Raw genomic sequence first — 20,955 nt, 5'->3', positions numbered from 1 at the left:
TGACCACAAGGGATTTCTCACCTTCTGGAGAGGGCCGCCAAGATGCAACTGCGGTCTCCTTGGTTACCTCACAATCTCAGAGAAACAATTCCTTATTTCACTGTGGATGAGTGGTGTGTGAATGCATGTGCATGTGTGTGCATGCATGCAGTGCCTGTGTGTGTGTGCATGTGTGTGTGTGTGTGTGTGTGTGTGTGTGTGTGTGAGAGAGAGAGAGAGAGAGAGAGAGAGAGAGAGAGAGAGAGAGAGAAAATGAGAATGCATTTGTGTATGTGTATGTCTGAGTATGTTTGTGTGTGTGTGCATGTGTGTGCACTCATGCAGTGCCTGTGTGTGTCTCCAAGTGCATTTGTGTGTGTGTGTGTGTGTGTGTGTGTGTGTGTGTGTGTCCAGGTGCATTTTTGTTTGTGTGCATGTGTGTGTGTCCAAGTAAGTGCATTTTTGTGTGTATATTTGAGTGCATTTGTGTGTGTGTGTATATGAGTGTCTGAGTGTATTTGTGTATGTATGTTTGAGTTCATGTGTATGTGTGTGGATTTGTGTGTGTGTGAGTGTTTTTGTGTATGTGTGCATGTGTGTGCATTTGCACAATGCCTGTGTGTGTCTCCAAGTGCATTTGTGTGTGTGTCTGAGTGCATTTTTGTTTGTGTGCATGCGTGTGTCCAAGTGCATTTGTGTGTATATTTGAGTGCATTTGTGTGTGTGTGTGTGAGTGTGTTTGTGTGTGTGTGTTTGAGTATATTGTGTGCGTATGCATGTGCGTGGGGGGGGGGCTCTGGTATTCTGGCCTGGAGGTCTGTGTGTCCTTCCCAGCTGTCTCTTGGTGCTCAGTCCTGGTTTGTCAAGCTCTATTTCTCAGAAATGTCACCTGAATCTTCTCTGCCACAGCCAACCTTGTCACTTACTCTGCTTTCTTTGGGTTCTTAAGAGCCATTTTTGGATGTAAACAGAAATATCGTTTCTCTCTTTCTGGTTCAGTTTCAATGTAAAGTACATTCTAGATGACACGGAAGGCAGTTTTGGATTGGAGAGCGAGGATGATTGGGCGAGAAACAAAGAACTTTGTAAAAAAGAAAGATGACTTCTTTTCCCTCCTACCTGTTTGATCTGAGATGTGGGGCTTCATGGCTTCTGTTGTTCTTCCTGTCCCTTCTCTCCTGTCTCCTCACCCTGGTGTCCTCACCCCCTCTCTGCAATTTCCTTCTTGAGGGAAAATTCCTTCCTCACGTTCCCCCCATGTCTTGTTCAACCTCAGCTGTGTGCTGGAAGCCTGCATCCTGGATTCTGAAGACTGGCAGAGAGGGCATGCTCCCCTCTCCTGGGAATGCTTTTTGGAGTGGCTAAATGCACCCTCCATCAGCATCCAAGTGTTTTCTTGATGAGAGCACATAGCCCAGCTTCCTGTGGAAATGTATTCTTCTCAGCTGCCTTTGCCCTGCTCCTGACTGGGAAGCAGCTGGCCATCAACATCTGGGAAGGAGAGCCACTTCTGTGGGCAGTGTCTTATGAAGGGCTGCAGTGGTGGGTGAGCTCTGGGCACCATTTCCAGTCAGTTCCTCTTAATCCATGATTTCCTTCTCAAAACAGAAGGATGGCAGAGAGTCCATTTCATCTTACTTGGAGAAGTTTCTTTGCACCCTGTTTGTACTGCTTTACACAGGCTCCCTTACCCTAAAGGGAGCTCACCAGATTAAAACAGTCTCACGGTTCTAGTCAGAGGTCCTAATCAGGCTGTCCTAGAGGTAAGCTCCAGATGAAGGCTAAGGGAAGCGTCCTTTCCCCCAATTTCTTATTTTCTGGCTGTTTTTGGCAGCTGAGACTTATGCCACACCCCGTTATCCTACCAACATATGATGTTGCTTGTATGGATCCGTCTGAGCCCGTGTTTTCCTCTTATTTAAGCATGCTAGCTAATGGATTAGTGTTCACACTCATATGTACCAGGGTTAATATATGAATGGGACTTTTTTGATATACCATGTTTAGTCAGAAGTTATCGGTGCAGTGAATGTGTGATATTCCTGAAAGACCCATTACTAGTTCCTTGTCTATGTTTATGTATAAAGTTGATGTGAAGTAAGACTGAGCTCCACACATGAGCATTGAGTGTGGCCTTTTTCCTGTGCACACTCACCGGGACTTGGCTCACCAAGATCTTTACTTGGACCACAGAGGCACAGCTCTGAACCACAGACCACTTTCTCCTGTTTTTTTCCCTCCTGGGCACATTGCAGCCATTCTCTGAAACTCATCACAACACTTCTGTGTGATTCTTTGCCCATACCAAACGCCGTGTGAATCCCTGCACTCTGGCTCCCTCTCGCCTCACAGGAACCACAGACCGGCAGCCATTTTAGTTCCCTCAGTGGCCAGCAGGCACTTAGCTTAGGAGGAGGGTGGATGGACACCCTGTTTCTCTCTGAAGCTACAGCACTTAGACCTGGGTTTTGTCTGTAACTGTGTCATGTGATCAGAGGAAGAACACATGTTCTGAAGACAAAGTCTTTATGTTTTACAGAGAGGGAGTTCCTCAAGCTTACTGTCTTTTGCTGCTTCTGTTGCTTCAGGTGGGAATGATGCCTTCTGTAGAAGCATCATCACATAGGCAGTCATGTGACTTCAGGCAGTCATGTGACTTCAGGCAGTCATGTGACCAGGCAAGCATGTGACTTCAGGCAGTCTTGTGACTTCAGGCAATCATGTAATTTCGGGCTCCAGCTCACTCTTTGATCTGGGGAAAGCCAACCTCTATGTCATGGTTTTACTGATTAATAATAGTTGAACACACACTGAAAAAAAAAATCCAGAGAGTAGAAGTACTGAGGTGTAATTATCATAGAACAACATTCTGGTACAAATTCTGGCTTTTTGTTCAATCCTTTCTTGGAGCCAAATGAAATGAACATAAATATCCTAGTGGTAAGAAGATATATGGGAAACAGACATTTATATCATTTTCATTGTTACTGGAGTTGGAACTTTCTGGTCTATCTTCATTCCCTAACTTTTGATTTAAAATGTATACAATGATCTTCAAGACCCTGTTGGTGGATATCTATGTTTAAGGTTTATGTTATCCATATACATGTATTTTATGAGTGCACATACATATACTTTAGTGTTGCACTTATATTTTTACTTTAAAATTTCCATGTGTGTGGGTGTACATCTGTCTACTTGCCCAGCCCATGAAGTGCCTGCTGTGGCCAGGGGGTTATGGCCTAGGACTGGAGTACAGATGGTCTCTGTGAGAGCTGCCCTGTCAGCGCTGGGAACTGAGCCCAGGAGCTCTGGAACAATGGATCAAGGGTTCCAGGGAGCCGAGAAAAGGAAGAGAGTGGTCTGACTCAAAGAATTGGGGGGAAGGAAATAGGAGAGTAACCAACTCGTCGCCAGGTAGTTACACGGGCTTGTGTTTGGTAAGGATCGGAGCCAAGAGAGCTTCATTGTTAAACTGGACAGGCACTGGCCTTGGTGAGAACTTGGCCTGTTAGCTCTGTTGGAAGTTCAGACCACTCAGCTCAGCTTGGTGACCTGGAACTTCTGTGTGGTGTAGTTCAGACTGCTCTGTTGGGTACAGGGTGCTGGCCTCTGGTGACTTTTAACTCTGCAACTGTGCTTCTTGGATGTGGCTCCAGGGCTGACCAACCCACTCCTTGGTTTCCTCTACAGCGGCACTGAAAGATCTGGGTTTCTAGAAGCAAAGTTTGGGTTTCTTCTCTAATGTATTTCTGTATTTGATTGAAGTAACTGGCATTCCTTGCTTTTCCACCGTTCCAGTCAATCGTCCTGGACTTACACTAAGCAGATTTTCAACTCTGTGGTGGAATGGCTGAAGTAAATGACTTATGAGGCGGGAAGATTCATTCTTTTTTTTTTTTTTTTTTTTTAATTATTATTTTCTTTATTTACATTTCAAATGCTATCCCGAAAGTTTCCCATACCCCTCCCCCCACCTCTGTTCCCCTACCCACCCACTCCCACTACTTGGCCCAGGCCTTGCCTTGTGCTAGGTCATATAGAGTTTGGAAGACCAAGGAGCCTCTATTCCCACTGATGGCCGATTAGGTCATCTTCTGCTACGGAAGATTCATTCTGAGTCACATTTTCAGAGCTTTTTGTCCATGACTGTATTGTACAACATCATGGCTCTATGGTGGGCTGGAGAAGATCATGGTCGAGTAGAGCTGTCCATCATGTTATCTAGGGAGCAGAAAAGAGGAAGAAATGAGAGGCCATGAGTTTCATACACTCTTCAAGGGCACATGCGCCATGACCCATCTTTCTCCCATAGGCCCGACCTCCAGCTTCCAACGGAGTCTTCAGCCTTCAGCACCAAGCTGTGTGATAGCTCAGGCTGGAAGCATGCCAAGTGTCCTTGTCACCTATTCCTGACCCTGGGAATGTTAGGCATATGGGTCTTGCCAGTTTCACCCCCAGAACTAGCCACTTCTTGCTAGTTGGTAATATGCCCAAGTGATCACAGCAATTTCCTTTTAAAATTCACTTAGACTTTGAGGGACACCTACAAGTCACAGCAAGCTTCATGACCCTGGATGGTAATAAAAATGATATAACTCACGTTTAGTTGAATATAAAATGTAAGTAAAATAAGACATCATTTTTTTTTCTGCCTGGTCCATAAATGACCCTGAAAGGCAGTTCTAAAGTAATCATTTCAAAATGATTTGTTCTGGAGTCGGCGGAATGAATAGTTAATTGTTCAGATTATCACTTTGCAGGATGTTGCCTTGGTCTTACGAGTCTGGATTATTGCTTGAATTTGTGCTATTTTATGGCCCCATTTATATTAAGACGCTGTGGGTAACAGAGTGATATGTTTACAGCCTTGCAACACCACCAAGACACTTGCTCTGAAACTACCATCTGAGTTTAGCACTGACTGGCTTTGCCAGTTTCCAGCTATCTAGTTATAGACAAGTTCTCACTCCCTGTGCCTCAGTTTCCTCATCTGTAAAATGGAAGCAGTGAGAGTGTCCACCCCAGGATTTCAAAGTCAGAGCTGATGAGATCTTGTACCTGGCAGAATGAGCCAGGCACCTCCGGGAGCAATGTGTTTATGTAACACAGCCAGCCTGCTTACACTGGTGAGCTCTGCACTTACTGAGAATTCCAGTCTTCAAAAGTGAGATAGAGAGCAATAGAGATATACCTGATGTTGACCTTTGTCTTACACACACACACACACACACACACACACACACACATACACACCATGAACCTGTATTCACATACATATGAAAGAGAAAATATTTATGATGAGATTATTGTTTTTTTAAATGCTCAATTTCACATACAAATAAAATTAAAATCTATGCCCATAAAGTGCCAGTTTTGACTTGGTAATGTCGAAGTACAGGTTAATAAAAGCTGCTATCATAGGGCTGGGATTATACACAGTAAGAGAAAGCCTTCTGGAATGCAGAGCCCTGTCTACATGTCATCTATGTTATTTCTATGCCCACTCTTCTGCTGCCCTGCTGGTCATTGATTTACATCTATGTGCAGCTGGTCATTGGTTTACATGTATGTGTAGTTGGTCATTGATTTATATGTATGTGTAGGTGGTCATTGATTTACATGTATGAGTAGTCTGAAAGTATTTCCTCAATGCTACCATCAGCATTTTTTCTCCTTGGCACATTCATCGCAAATAGGGATTATCCACAAATGAGAATGACTGATTCTAATGCATTGATTATTTATGCCTTTCAAACATAGACATACCTTCCCTGAATATGGCTAATTACTGTCACCCCAGGACTGTGAAAGGCATGTGCACAAACAGACACAGTAACTTCCAGGTCTCATCACAAGAGAAGGGTGAAGAAGAGACATTAACCCTTAGTTTTCTCCCCAACAGTTGGCCCGCCACAACAAGCTGCTGCAGCAGATGCTCAAGCCGGGGTCTGACCCAGAGGAAGGGGATGAGGCTCTGAAGTATTACGCCAACCACACCGCGCAGATCGAGGTACCTGCCTGCCACTCCTGGGAAGGGGCCTATGGTGAAAGCATACACTTGCTTTCTACCTGAAGCTGTTTCATGATTTTTCTTAGAACTGTGAAATAATACCAGGTGATTTCAATGGAAAGCTCTGTACCACAAGCCGAGGTCTAAGAGCCACGTATAGAAACCGAGTCTGTCCAGCTTGAGTCTTTTCTCTTTCCGGAACCACTCTGAAGTTTTTGAAATGGAATGTATAAAGCTTTTCTCCTGCTTGGGTCACAGAAGGAAATAGGGTAGAGAATTGAGTGGTATTTTAGAGACAAGATATTAGAGAGTCTGCCTCTTAAAAGTAAATGTAACTGTTTTCCAGATGCAATTGTTGTCTTAGATGCGCCCTACTACTGAATAAGCTCACCCGTTCTAGCTCTTTCTGAACTCTGCCTGGCTAGTTTGACTCAGCTGTTCTGGTTCAAACTCCTCTTCAAGTTGACTGATTCAATCTGGCTTCTCTCAGCTTCTCAATGTTTTGCTCTGCTTGGCCTCAGACTAACTCTGGCAATGTGTTCTAATCTTCTGGGCCTTTATTCTCTGGCTTCTGCTGCCTCTGCTGACCTGCAATGAACTGCATATACTCATGGACGAACTCAACTCCACCACACTGCACTCACTGCACTGGCACTGACTGACTGCACTGGCAGACTCTCTCTCTCCCCGAGCTGCTGCTCTTAAATAGCTTCTCTTTCCTGTGCTGTTCTCCTCAGAGTTGGGCGTATCTGATCTCTGTTTCATTCTGTTAAATCTGTCTCTGGTCCATCACTTTGTCTACCCCTCAATTATATGTCACTTTCAAATAAAGTTGCTTCCTTCTACAAATTAATTTTACCTTACAGTAGTACGCTAAGGATGTGTCTGTATTCCAGCCAGATCACACAGGTCTAAGTCTTCAGATGTGATCACATGCCAGAGCAGCTATGTTTCTGGATTAAAATTCCTCTACAGAGGCTTCTTAAAATAGGAATCTGTGACTTAATAGAGTGTTTGAAGCCAGGCATAGTGGCACATGGCTTTACCCACGGCACATAGGAGACAGAGGCAGGCAGATCTCTGTAAGTTCCAGGACCGTCTGGTTTAGCAAGTTACAGGCCAGGTACATAGTGAGACCTTGCTTTGAAAAAAGCAAAATAAAAGTATATGAAAGTATAGAAAACATGGAAGCACTAATAAAAACTTCATATTGGTATCATACACTCAAAAGTTAGCTGTTTACACATTTATTGTCTGACATCTTCCCTCTCCCTGCCCCATAAATGAGACTTTATCTAATGTCCTATAGCAGATCAGGAGGTGTGCCGGGGGACCCATCTGGTCGTCACTTCTAGCTGGGCTATCATTGTGATGCTTCTTGGCAGAACTAATCAGGCAGAAGTGAGCAGAGCAGTGGTTGCCTGTCACTCCTAATCTATGGCCACACCTTCATTCATTCTGGTAGATGGGTTTTGGTTTTCAGCAGAATGTGTCACGGGCACTTTTGCCTCTAATGGGTAATTTCTATGTGTTATTGTTTATTTCTACCAAATCTTTGAGCATCACTAAGCTTTATCACTTCATGTCAAAAGTGGACCCCTGCTCATATGTATAAACATCAACAGTGCCGCAGCTCAGTGTCAGATTTGCCTGGCTGAGTCAATTGCAGGAATGGGTATTATCAAGAACAGTAGCTCATGGCGACCAGTTTAGTAGCCCTGGGAAGTGGGAAGGTGCTTAGGCCAAATCACCATCCAAGAAGGAGGCCCCCAGGATCTGAATCTTATTTTCAGATTCTCTCATGCACCTCACTGCTTCTGAAGAAATCGTGTGCAGTTTTAAGCAAAGATTTTCTGTATCTGTGAATCACACAAAACCATTGCAATTATTCACCATTCCCAGTGTTTGCTCCCCTCGGGGTGGTAGCTTAGTGTGTGTGTGTGTGTGTGTGTGTGTGTGTGTGTGTGTTGCATGTGTTTGTGGTTACATTCACATGTAGCAAGAGGCCTAAGGTTGGTATCGAGACTCACCCTCCATCCTCTTCTGCCTTTCTCACTGAGGCAGGACCTCTCAGTTGAGCCCACAGCCTGGTAAGATGGCCAGTCTCGCTAACCAGCTTGCACTGAGGAGCCCCTGACTTTGCCTTCCAACACTGGGATTACTGGAAGGCTGGCACACCCACCCAGCACTTAGTGGGTTTGTGGGGATCTGAACTTTGACCCTCACATTTATTTTGCATGGTAAATGCTTTAACCACTCAGCAGCCCCACCCCCCAGCCTTTGGCTCTAACATTTAAAGAGCCACCATGCTTCTCAGTTCATTCCCTTCTATATTGGGGATCCAGTTGGTTTTTTTTTTTTTTTTTTTTTTTTTTTTTTTTTTTACTTTCAGTTCCCCAGAGCTCCTCAGCTAATGACTGAATAAGCATCTGTTGAATAACCTAGGGGAAAATTAACCATATTTGGCTTCCTTTTGGGTAAAGCATTTCCTCCTTCGGTTTCCCTGGTTTGTCATTGCCCTTTGTGAAATGTGACAACCAGAATTAAATGTGTCATTTTATGCAAGGACTGAATATTTTGGCTCATCTAATCACAGCTTTATTTCTTTAGTAAGCCCTAAGAATTAAAAAAAATATATACTTGACACTGTTGGATCAAGCAAACGTTTAAAATTCTTTTCATGTAGTTGCCTACTTTATCAAATATGCCTCAGTAGTTTATATAATTGATATTTTAATTATTTTTTAAAGTTAGCACATAAATTGGCGGCAGAGATGGCAGAGCAGAGATGGTTAAGAGCACTGGCTGTGGTTACAGACGCCTGCATTCAGTTCCTAGCACCCACCCATTGCTCCCATTCCTGGATTAAAACTGATTTAGAGAAGAGAGAGTTTATGTTGGCTAAGGTTCCAGAAAGAGGGTCCAGAGGCAGGGAAGGCAAAGCATGGAGCCTGGAGGGCAGGGGCCATGTTTTATTCTTATGCAGGAGGGTAGGGGAGAGAACAAGGCTATAAGCCCCCAAAGTCTCGGCATGGCTCTACTTCCTGAAGGTTCCACAACCTCCCCTAAACTGCGCCACTAACTGGAGACCAAATGTTCAAATACATAAGCCCATGGGGGACATTTCTCATTCAGAACAGCAAGCTGGAGGCAGGAGAACACTTCAGTTTTATATATATTTTCACTCTGTATACAGAGAACTGAAGGCACCCAACGCTGAGGGTCTCACTTGGTACCCAGAAGCCCCTGTCAGGAAGAACTGGGCACAGATTCTTAAGTCTGAGTTCAGGGTCACCTCGCTGGCTCATTTGTCATAATTAGATTACATAAACTATCACTCATAAGCTCATTGTCCTAGCTTCATGTCTGTTGCTGTGATAATAAAACACTCTTGCCAAAAGCAACCTGGGAAGGAAAGGATTTATTTGGCTTACATCTCTATACATATCGTAGTATGACACTGGGAAACAGTCAAGCAGGAATCTGAGCTAGGAGACATGGAAGAACACAGTGGGTGTGCTGGCTCTGTGCTTAGGCTTAGTCAGCTTTTTTACACGTACCAGGACCACGGGCCACAGGGTGCTTCCAGATCGTTCCAAACCCGAAGTCACACAGAGGGCTCTAGTTAAAATCTCCGAGTGAGTGGATGGGGTAACACTCCCCGGCTCAAACAAAAAACAAAAAAGCAGAAGCTTATGAAAACGGGAAAGAGATTTGTAAGGAAGAAGCGTGCATCTGGAGCAGATGAATAACCAGGGGTGGGGGTGGGGAGTAACCAAAACATAGTATATGCATGCATGAAACTGTCAAAGAACAAAATTTATCAATTAAGAAAAAGGAAGTTAAAAACTGAGTTTGAGACTGAGGTGTGCAAAAGTCTGAAACCAAACACCAATCGTTTCCAGATTGTGCGGCATGACCGGACTATGGAACAGATTGTTTTCCCGGTACCCAATATCTGCGAATTCCTCACTCGGGAATCCAAGTACCGAGTGTTCAACACAACGGAGAGGGATGAGCAAGGAAGCAAGGTGAACGACTTCTTCCAGCAAACGGAAGACCTCTACAACGAGATGAAATGGCAAAAGAAGATCAGAAGTGAGTGCGAGACATGGGGAGGGGAGGGGCAGGGTCACATGGCCCAAGACAGAGGATCAGCGCCAGGGTCACGTGGCCCCATTTATCTAAATAATTAATTGAGTTTCTTGTCAGTTTAATGTCCCTGAAATCATCTGTAGGCTGAAGAGTGAGCCCCTGTTGTCACTGGAGCTTGGTGGACTTACAAATTCCCAGTCAACCAGATGACCCACAGCTGCTGCAGGGCGTGTTTTTATTTAATGTGTTATAAGCTTCAAGGCTGCAGCTGCGCAGTTGCGCTGCCAGGTGACTGCAAGTGTGAAGTCCTGCGTTGACCCCTAGACTTCAATAGTCAGCACATGGGGTTGGGCGACCTCTGCATCAGAGCCTTCTCAGTGTCCTCTCTGTGTGTTTAGACAGGACCTCACAGCTCAGTCTGTCCTCAGACTCATCCTGTGCCCATAGATGATTCCACATCTCAAGTGCTTAGTATTTTCCTGGGAGTCATTCGTCCTTCCTCCTTCCCCCTTTCCATCAAAATCTAGCAAGCCTGTAACCAGAGCCCAGTGATATCGCAGTCAAAACCATCACCATGTAGTTCTCTCCACTTGTAACACAGCTCTCCAGTGTGTTTGGAAACACACTGAGTTTCCGATACTTTTTAATTTTAAAGTTTTAAATAATTTCAATGAGGCTGGGGAGATGGCCTAGAGGTAAAGCCTTAGGGCAGCTGGGAACCATCCATAACCCCACGTTCACCCTCTTCCGCCCTCCAGGGCACCAAGTGCACAGAGGGTCGGCAAGACCTGTATGTGAGCAAAACACTCGTGCACATAAAATAAAATAAGCCTACATTTTAAAAGTAATTTTGTTTCCTTAGATGACCTTAGATGACCTTGAGGCAGGGTTGAGAAGCTCTTGGAGTTAGGTCCTTCTTGTCTTTTGGAGACTTTCCCAGGCGGGTGGGCGGGCATGCGTGACTTGGATTTCCCAGTTCAGTTTGCTAGCCTGCTCACCAAGAGACACTAGGTGAGTGGAGCTGCTCAAAGGCTCCTTTGGGTATAAGATGATGTCACGCAGGTTTAGATTCCTAAGACACTGGCGTTCTTTAAAATTTTACCACATAGGACTCAGCAGAAAAACTGGGCATCCAATATATGTGGGATATTCAAAAATTCTTATTTGCAATATTTGAAAAATATTAATTTATCCATATTAATTGAATAATATGCTGAAACTAATTTAAAAATCAACCGAATAACAAACTAAAGCTCTAGGATCTGTGTTTTGTGAAAAACATTTTATCTATCTATCTATTTATTTATTTATTTTTACCAAAAATAAAACTTAAAGTAATTACCAGTGGGCATGGTATTTTAAGCCTTAGAAGCAGTTGATCACAAGGATATTATCTTAGTGATTCTATGGACTTGTAGATAGAAAGGAGTGGGAACAGCACAGGTGTCTGCAGTTCGTGATCAATCATGGGATTGCCCAGAGAAATGGCCATTCCCATCACAGCCTCCTCCACTGTGGAGTATTCGCCCAAGAGGAGGAAAATGAGAGGAACTCAGGAGGGGTACAATCCCTAGTCGACAGAGGGTCCAGACAGAGGTGTGAGGTAGACCCAAAAGGTATATGATTTTCCCTTTCATAAACCTCACCCCACTCACTCTGATATGTTGTCTTTAAGTTTTTAATTATGATTTTAAATTATGTGTATGTACATTTGTTTTTTGTGGGCTTTTACACATGTGTATAGTGCCTGCAAAGGTCGAAAGGTGACATATGCCCTGGATTTGGAGTTACAGCAATGGTCACGTACTTGATGTGGGTGCTGGGAACTGAGCTGGGTCCTCTGCAAGAGCAGTGCATGTCCTCAACTGCTGAGCCACCTCTCCAGCCCCAAACTCTAGCATTTTCATCGTTTAGGTTGTTTTGTTTGAGATTGGGTTTCATGTAGCCCAGGCTGGCTTCAAACTCACTATGTAGCTGACCTTCAGCTACTGATCTTCTAGCTTCCACCCCCCAAATGCTGGAGTTATGGACAAACACCACCGTGTCCATCCCACCCAGTATTTCAATTCTATGTCAAGACATTGCAAGATAAAGAGCAGACAAAAGGAGCCACAAGGCGCCCAGTGTAGGCTGATAATATAGCTCATCTCTAAACCACTCTGCATTACAAATTTCCTCAGTTACTTAGATGTGGAAAGAACTGAGTTTCTGTTTAACACTGGTAGATGCATTTATTAACTCTTTTCATTGAGAGGCATTTCCCTTTCTGGAAATACTCAGCAAATCCTCTACCACTTACTGACTTCTTACTGTGGACTTTTCTCCCTGTGTCTTCAAACCCAGAGCATGATTAGAAACATTCAAATTAAAAGTATAGATATTATAGCATTTTTAAAAAGTGGGGTCTCACTGCATAACCCAGGCTGGCCTCAGATTCCCACGTTGCTATCAAACTCATAGGCATCCCTCTGCCTCAGCCTCTCAGCAGACGCTGAGATTGCAGGCCTGGGAAACCATTATATCTCTCTGGCTCCCATGCACGCTAGGCTGCGGTGCTGAGGCTGCGGTTTCCAGGTAACTGTACTTGTAAAAGTCTTTCCAGTAGATGTATACCTGAGTCGGCCATCCTGGCTTTTATGAAATTACACCATGAGGATAAGATCATCTTACCTATCAGTATTATCAGGCCTCCAGTGAGTGGGGCCCAGGAACCATTTGCCACGTTCCCCTAATTTGCATGGTCCAGATTCAAGGGATTTACGGTAGAATCACCTTTGCTCACACTCTGGAAGGATGAAAAAGGAACTAAGAAAAATGCCTTTACCATCTGGTCTTATAATATGCTTTCTAAGTAAGTCACGGTTTCTTCAGACGCACGTCTGTGACCAATCACCATCACGTTGCCCATACTGTTAGCTCGGCAGGGCTCCTGTGTGGACAGCAGCATATACTGGCCATTCTCACCGCTGTTCTTGTTGCTTCCTAGACAACCCCGCCCTGTTCTGGTTCTCCAGGCACATCTCCCTCTGGGGGAGCATCTCCTTCAACCTGGCTGTGTTCATCAACCTGGCTGTGGCTCTCTTCTATCCATTTGGGGATGACGGTGATGAAGGCAAGTGCTTGTCTTTCTGCAAAGGATGAATGCCTGAAAAAAAAATCACAAAAAATTCTCAAATTACATTCCTTAAGTCTCTAGAGCTTCAAAACAAAGAAGCATAGCTCTCATTGAATATCTTTTTCTGTATTCATTGAGAGTATAGAGGTAGTAGGTAGAGTAAACTGAAAAGCATGGCCAGTAGAAATGTTATGTTACAGAAATCTCATGAATGCATAACTACCTGGGGGATTATGTTGGTTCCACATAATTAGAATGATCAAACATACTTTATTCTGCGTTGTCTCAGTTATGTAAGTGGGAGCCTGATGCTCAAGTATTTTGATGAAAGGATAACAATTACATTTTACTTTCTGTCTTGTCGGGGGGGGGTTGTAGTAAACATACCCACAAAATACATGTTTTGATTCTATAATACTATGCTTTTATAATACTCATAATCTCATCCTTAGAAATACACAGCCTACAATAGACTGAAATGGTAGACAATGAAGGATATTGATTATGAAATTGGTATCATTAATCTGGTAGTGCATGAGCTTTTTCAAAAGCAAAGGCAGGAATTTGAAGTGAAGCATGAAATTCCATAAGAATTGGGTGGGGTTTTTGAATGTTTTGTTCAGGTTTAGCAAATTGCTTGGGAACAATCTGTTACAGGTATGAGGTACAACCTGGAGAGTAACTTTGGAATGGGTTGGAGGCAAACATGAGAGAAATAAGCAAATAATAGCCTTGAAGTGACCCTGGGGCACATAGGGTTGATGGGATGGTGTCAGCAGAGCATTAGCAGTTCCTGATTGTTGGACCAATAGTGGTTGTTAAAACGTGAATACTGTCACTGTCATCCTCAGGGAGACAGGAGAGATGGTACCATAACAGCAACAGGTATGTAAGCAAATCTCAGAGGAACTGGAGGCAATGAGGAGAGATGGGAGCCCAAGAACATTGAGGAGAGATGGGAACCCAAGAACAACTGACCGTTTTCCAGTTTCTTTGTCCGATCCCATGGGCATCAAAGCCTTCATCTTAGCTGCAGTGTGAGCTGGCATAGTTGAGCTTGTTGTGTTTCTGAGTGCACAGCAGAGATGGAGAATTGTGAACAGTAGAGCAGGCAAGTCACTGCATAGCAGGAGAATGGCAACAAATGCATACATCCATCATGAGGGAGGAAGTGGGGATGCCTTTCTCTCCCCTTCGCTTGGTCTTTCTTTGGCGATGAGATCTTAGTACAGAGGAACACAGCTCTTGAGGGGAAGATCACAAAATGATCAGTTAATATCTCCTGTGCTCAGACCACTGAGGTTACATGGCAGAGCCCCAGTAAAGAGCAGTGCAGAGTCTTTAAGATGGAGACAGACCTGGACATCATCTAATATCAACCTTTCATTTGACAGACAGAGCCATGAAAACCCAGTGAAAACCTTCAGCCCCTAAAAGAAGCAGATCTAACAAACACGAGGCTGGAAGGTGTAGATCTCTGGGCCATGTAGAGCCTGGTTACTGGGAACATGTGTAAACATCACTCTTGAAAAAGATTTTTTAGTCAATAGTAGTAGCAAGGAGGCTCAGTCCTCAGATGCCAGAGTATGGGTGCTTCTTAGGGAAGGCAGAGCATACACAAAGGGCATCGTAGAACCCCGTGATGAGTCTGAGTCACATGACTACAGTCTGTGTGAGTCAGCTCATGACAATGATCAAAGTCACCACAACCTCTAAGCCTTGACCACACACTGCATATATGGGCACAGTGGGCAGATATGCGTGGCCACATTGTGCAAAAAGAAACTGCTATGTGCTAGTGACAGTTCTTGATGCTGGAGTTTTTCAAACAGGCTGAGCAACTGTTCTTCAGGCTTAATTCAAAACTGCATAAAGACAGGTTGAATGTAAATCAAAGTTCTCCTAGTAAGTGCCTTGGAATGATGGGGGGCATACAACGTGATAGGCTCCGACCAGAAAGGACTTCCAGCAGACAGATCTGAGAAAGCTTTGAAAAAATTATCGACAGACATCTGTTAGCATGGGCTGTCCTTTCCAGCCCTGGACCCTACTATAATCCGCTTCAGAGTCCCAGAGCCATCATGGCAAAGGGCCAGCAGAGGCAGGCTGTTTATTCTCCTCCAGATATAGTGAATGGTGAGGCGTCAACCACGCTCTCGGAAGCATCTCATGCTCAACTGTCACGTACACATGCGGGTTAGCATGTTGGAGAACATCCTTCAATCAGGATTGACTCCAGGAAGATGTTTCAGGGGAGATGTTGCTCAGATGACCACCCTGAGAGACACCATCCACGTCTACTTTAACTGCCAGGCTTCTGTGGAATATGTTTATGCTAGGGATAGTTCCAGCCACGCCAACTGAACTGTCCTGGCAAAGTAGTCAGTGGAATTTTTTTTTTTATCCCAAGATAAATATGATTTTTAAACCCAGAGGGGAGGTTTTTCTCCCCACATTTTGAATGTACTTCTTCCTCACAAGCATGTTTGCTGAGGAAAAAAAGATTCTTCAAGGTGATTTCAACTCCCTCAGTTTCACAAGTGTTGTTGGGTACCACTGTGCGGTCGGCACCATGCTAGGATGGATGTTGTCTTTATCTGGACCTGGGTGTAGGACGCAGGAGTCACGAGCCTGCCTAGGAAGTGGAGGGTTGGGGACAGCTGGGAGTAAGAAGCAGCCATGCTGGACAGGAAGCCACAGACAAATCATCACGAGGCCAAGCTGAGTTCCAAGATGAGAGGGAAATTGAAGTCCAATCTGACTAACACTGAATTTTCTTTTATAAAGGACCAGCTTCTTACTTCTGAGATCTTCAAAAGTATAGAGGAATTTCTAAAGACATCCCATTAAATATATAATATGCTTATTATGGGAAATTAATAGTAAAATGCAAAACATTAAGGAAAAAAGATTCCCACCTGATGGCTAAGGATTGGCTTTAGTGCTTTATGTTGCTTTGCTTTTTATTACAATTATTTGTTTGTTTGAGAGACAGAGTTTCGCTGAGTAACCCAGGTTGGCCTAAAATTCACTTTGTAGCTCAGCCTGGCTTTGAACTCACAGCATTCCTCCTGCTTCAGCTTGCCATGTGTTTAGATACAGGTATGAGTCACCACACTCCACTAAGACTGACTTTGAAAAATGTTAGCATCTGTCTCTAGTGTGACAAAGATGTGTGTTGTTGTTGTTGTGTCAGCGAGGTTGTGTTTCTGTTGTTTATTTGTCTGTTTCCCCAAAGCTTGACTCATCAGGTTGGAACTAACCCGATGGCTCACAGAGTTTGGATGCCCAGAACTCGTGTAGAGAGCCGGGTACAGCCGCACAACCTGAATGTTAATCAATATTTAGCCACTCGCTTACTATGAAGTCCCAGAGTCTATTTTGTCTACCTGATAATCAAGTATTGATTGACTGTTGCAAAACACAGTGTAACAGGTTAGGGCTGCCCCACACATTTGTAGACTTTGTGTTTTAATGGAGACCTGAGAGTCACCACAAACACTGGAATGCTGAAGAAACTCTGTATTCCTGTTGGAAAGCTGCAGAGTCAAAGCAGATGGCTTGCTTTTGCTAGGTAGAATACCCATAAACCAGTGTCAAATATAAGTAACCTATTTTGATCAGAAGGAAGATGAACTCTCTTTCCAATATTTTAAAAGTCATTTTCCTTCCTTCCTTCCTCCCCCCTCCTTCCTTCTCTCTCCCCCCCCTCTCCCTTCCTTCCTTCCTTCCTTCCTTCCTTCCTTCCTTCCTTCCTTCCTTCCTTCCTTCCTTTTCTTTCTTTCTTTCTTTCTTTCTTTNCCTTTTCTTTCTTTCTTTCTTTCTTTCTTTCTTTCTTTCTTTCTTTCTTTCTTTCTTTCTTTCTTTCTTTCTTTCTTTCTTTCTTTCTTTCTTTTTCTGTGTGCAGGTGTTTTGCCTGTGTGCATGTCTATACACCATGTGTATACCTGGTGCCTGTGGAAGCTAGAAGAGGGTATTGGATTCCCTAGGTTTAGAGTTACACACAGTTGTGAGCCACCATGGCTTTGCTAGGAATTGAAGACCAGAGTCTTCTGGAAGAGCTAGCAGCAAGTGTTCTTAATTACTGAGCCATGTCTATAGCCACACAACCTTCTTTTAACCCCTGTTTATTTGAAGCTGTCATGATAACAAAAATGTTGCTCTAACACGATACCTGACACTGTGTATTTCATGAGTCAAATGTCTATTTAGTTCCCTGTTTTAGATATGGGGGGTCTATGATCAGCTATCCCCGTCTCTTTACTCCAGGTGGGGACCCTCCTTGGTTATATCACAACTTGATGGAGAAGCAGAAAGGGCTGTGGCTGTGGCGCGGGGTGGGGGGATGTTATGTGGGCAGGGGAGCCACACTTTGCAACATGCTCTCAAGAGAGTGTCTGGTGCCAGCTGTGCCACCATCAATCCCTTCCTAAGATAGTAGTCTGTAATCTGAGTGTCCAGCTGTAGGTACCACCTCTTAAAGATTCCATTGCCTCTGCAGTATTGCGCAAGGTCCATCTTAACATCTGGGAGCCTTTGGGAAAACAGTCAAATCATATCTAAATCACAATAAATAGCATTGCTACAGAACCAGGATTTCAAAGCACATCTAATTTAATTTTTTTTCATGGATTGTTTTGGGTAGTTACAACTGTCTGACAGAATCTTTGTAATTTTTAGATACATTGGTCCTCAATGAATACAAAATTTGTCAAAGGATATGTATGGGTCATCCAGGGTTTTGATGCTAACCCCAAAGCTTTGCTTATGAAAGCCCTCAGTGTGTTTTGTACCAGAAGTCAGTGTTACAGTAAAAATAGATGTGGTTGACAGAGCAAGCATCATTGTGGAAGATCTGGCACAGGAAGTTGTGGAGAAGTTTTCCTCCTGCCCGTGTCATCCTGTAGACATCATCCTAATGATGGTGATCTGTGTCATCCTGACGGTCCTGGTACCATCAGTCAAGCCAATAGCATAGTGTCTGAAGTTCCTTCTGCAGATGCAGCACACCCCAGCCACTCGTGAAAGGGGGTCAATGCCCGCGTCACAGAATTGCACTTCTTTTTAAAAGGAAATTTTTTTTTTAAAACTTCATTTGTGAGAAATTTCTAAGGAACATGGTTTATCATATAGCTCATTTAAAAATCATAGGAAATGTTTCTTTTACCTCTGTGCATGCATGTGCATGTGTGTATGTGAATGTATGTCTGCATGTATGTATGTAAGTGCGTGTATACATGTTTTTGTATATAGGTACATGAGTGTATAAGTGTGTGTGCACACATGTGGAAGCAGGAGGTCAGGCTCAGGGTTATTTCTCATGACATCATTCACCTTGCATTTTGAGACAAGGTCTCTCAGTGACTTGGGATTCACTCAATCAGCTAGACTGACTAGCCACAAAGCCCCAGGGTTCTGCCTGTCTCTACCTACATAGCATCTGGATTCCAGCATACTTACCTTTATTACTGGGGTGTAGGGGATCAGGTTCAGATTCTCATGCACCTGATGCAAGAACTTTCCTGGCTTGGCTCCCTGCCCAGCTCCATAAAGCTTTTATTTCCTGATGATTAAATAGCCTAATATATGTTTGGAACTTGAGTCAGTGTTCAGCACTCATATGTAGACACATGTATGTGTGTTTTAACACATGAATCTTACTCATATGTAGATATGTGTACACATGTTTTAACACTTAAAATACTCATGTAGGTGTGTACACATGTTTTAACACTTAAAGCATCTCTATTTTATAAAATCTAAGTATTCTAAAAATTGGGTTTCTTTCTTTTTTTTTTACATTTAAGTATTTATGTATTTGCTGTGTGTGTATGTCTGTGTATGGGAGTCAGACAACCTGTAGGAGTTGGGTCTCTTCTTCTGCTGTGTGGTTTCTGGGGACCAAACTCATGTCATTGAGCTTGGTGGCAAGTACCTTCCCCTGCTGAGCCATCTTGTTGGCCCAAACTGAATTCTTTCAAGAAATCCATAGTATGACAATTTGATACTAAAAGAACAAGGGAAACGATGAGTTAATGAGAAATGATCCTTGATTTTTCATGACCATTAATCGTGCACTTTGACTTGAGATTCCCAAGTGAAGCACATTTATCTAAAACATCTCACAAATCCCTCCCACAGGGGAGAAATTTCTAAGACCTGATGCAAAGAATGTTAACTAATAAATATTTATGTAGCCTGAAATCACCTCACAAATCTTTGGAAGTAGGAGGAGTAATGTATTCCGAAGTGTTTCCTTGGGGTAGAACATGGAATGGGTTGTTCTGAGATCTGGTGTACCATGGCTTTGTCTGCACATGAAGCATGGAAGCCAAGATTTCTGTGTTTTCTCTGTGTTCATCCTGACAAGTAACCTGTTTGCATTTCCAGGCACACTCTCCCCACTGTTCTCAGCCCTGCTTTGGGTAGCAGTGGCAATCTGCACATCTATGCTGTTCTTCTTCTCCAAGCCCGTGGGCATCCGGCCATTCCTCGTGTCTGTCATGCTCAGATCAATATACACCATCGGTCTGGGGCCAACGCTAATACTTCTTGGTGCTGCCAATGTAAGTACACTGCTTAGCTTTGTATCTTGTGGAATTCAGACGCACTAAGTGTAAATATAATCTAGCTGTATGCTTTTATTCTTGTGTACGCAGTGAATTCTGGTTTGCTGTGAATCTATATCAACAAGTGTATCATTTGTGAATGCTTTAATTAATAAAGAACAAGAAGACAATGGATACATTGATACATTTGCACAGACATACAGCCTGACTCAATTCTGCTGTTCATCAGTTTTAATGTCCTTTCTGTGTCATACCTGCCATTATTGAAAAAACAAAACAAAACAAAACAACAACAACAAAACAACCCAGCTACTGTTAACATGCCCAAGAAGGTTCTAAATCATCCCAAAAGATTAAATCATATTCAATAGAATTCAAAAAGTACCTCCTATCAAGTGACTTAAGAGGGAAAAAGGACTGCTAGACAAAAAGTAAGATGCAAAATTGGGCTCCCTTTATATGAGACAATCTTATAAACTTATAAAAGGAATAGTTGAGATTGCTTTCCTTTCCTACCAAGTTCTAGTATATCAGAACACGAAAAGAACTTTGGACTGTTAGTTCGGTAAGGGTAGAATGAACAGACTGGAAGTATCAGGCCAAGAAGCAATCGAGAGATTTGTAGAAATACTCTAAACAAAAATTAAAACTTTGAAGGGACTCTGTGCCAAATTTATGCAAAGTGTATCTGTAAATGGAGATGAAGAAAACATAAATCATCAAATTGGTAAAAATGACAAATGGTCAAAAAAATCACATAAATATTGTTATATCAACCCAATTAGTACCTAAAACACTCCCTGTAACTTTCATTGCAATCCTAACTCAGTGTCCTATGCCCTTATGTCTTAGCTGGGATTATACTACTTTATATATTTATTGAGGATGGTAGTTGGCTGTTATATACCTGGATTATCACAGGGTATCTATAAATATTTTTGAACAAATCAATTAATCAGTGAATGAATGGATGAGTGGTCAATATTTATTGAAAACAAATAAATTAGTCAACCAACTTTTAAGGATTATGAAGATGAGGCAACATAATCAATTCTGTTTTCTCAGGGTTTCCGACTTTGATTTTTATCGCAATTCTTCAAATGTTGGGCAGTATTCCACAGCTACCAGTTGTTAGAATATTCAAAACAGCCAAATTCTCAGTTACTGCCAGTGAAGAGGGTTCA

At 43.1% G+C, this 20,955-nt stretch overlaps 1 protein-coding gene across 2 annotated transcripts in view; it reads left to right on the top strand.

The window, feature by feature from the left end:
* Positions 1–20,955, top strand: part of Itpr2 (inositol 1,4,5-trisphosphate receptor type 2) — a 397,058-nt gene that overhangs the window by 301,582 nt on the left and 74,521 nt on the right. For both annotated transcript variants that reach the window (XM_021191683.2, XM_029533962.1), the window contains 4 exons: positions 5,885–5,992; positions 9,898–10,090; positions 13,074–13,199; positions 19,593–19,768. In XM_021191683.2, the coding sequence (XP_021047342.1) occupies positions 5,885–5,992; positions 9,898–10,090; positions 13,074–13,199; positions 19,593–19,768 (603 nt within the window). The remainder of the gene's footprint in view (positions 1–5,884; positions 5,993–9,897; positions 10,091–13,073; positions 13,200–19,592; positions 19,769–20,955) is intronic.

The sequence above is a fragment of the Mus pahari genome, chromosome 2, assembly GCF_900095145.1.
Source record: "Mus pahari chromosome 2, PAHARI_EIJ_v1.1, whole genome shotgun sequence".
NCBI lineage: Eukaryota > Metazoa > Chordata > Mammalia > Rodentia > Muridae > Mus > Mus pahari.
The sequence above is the reverse complement of the archived record's forward strand: the minus strand, read 5'-3'. Positions and strand labels throughout refer to the sequence as shown.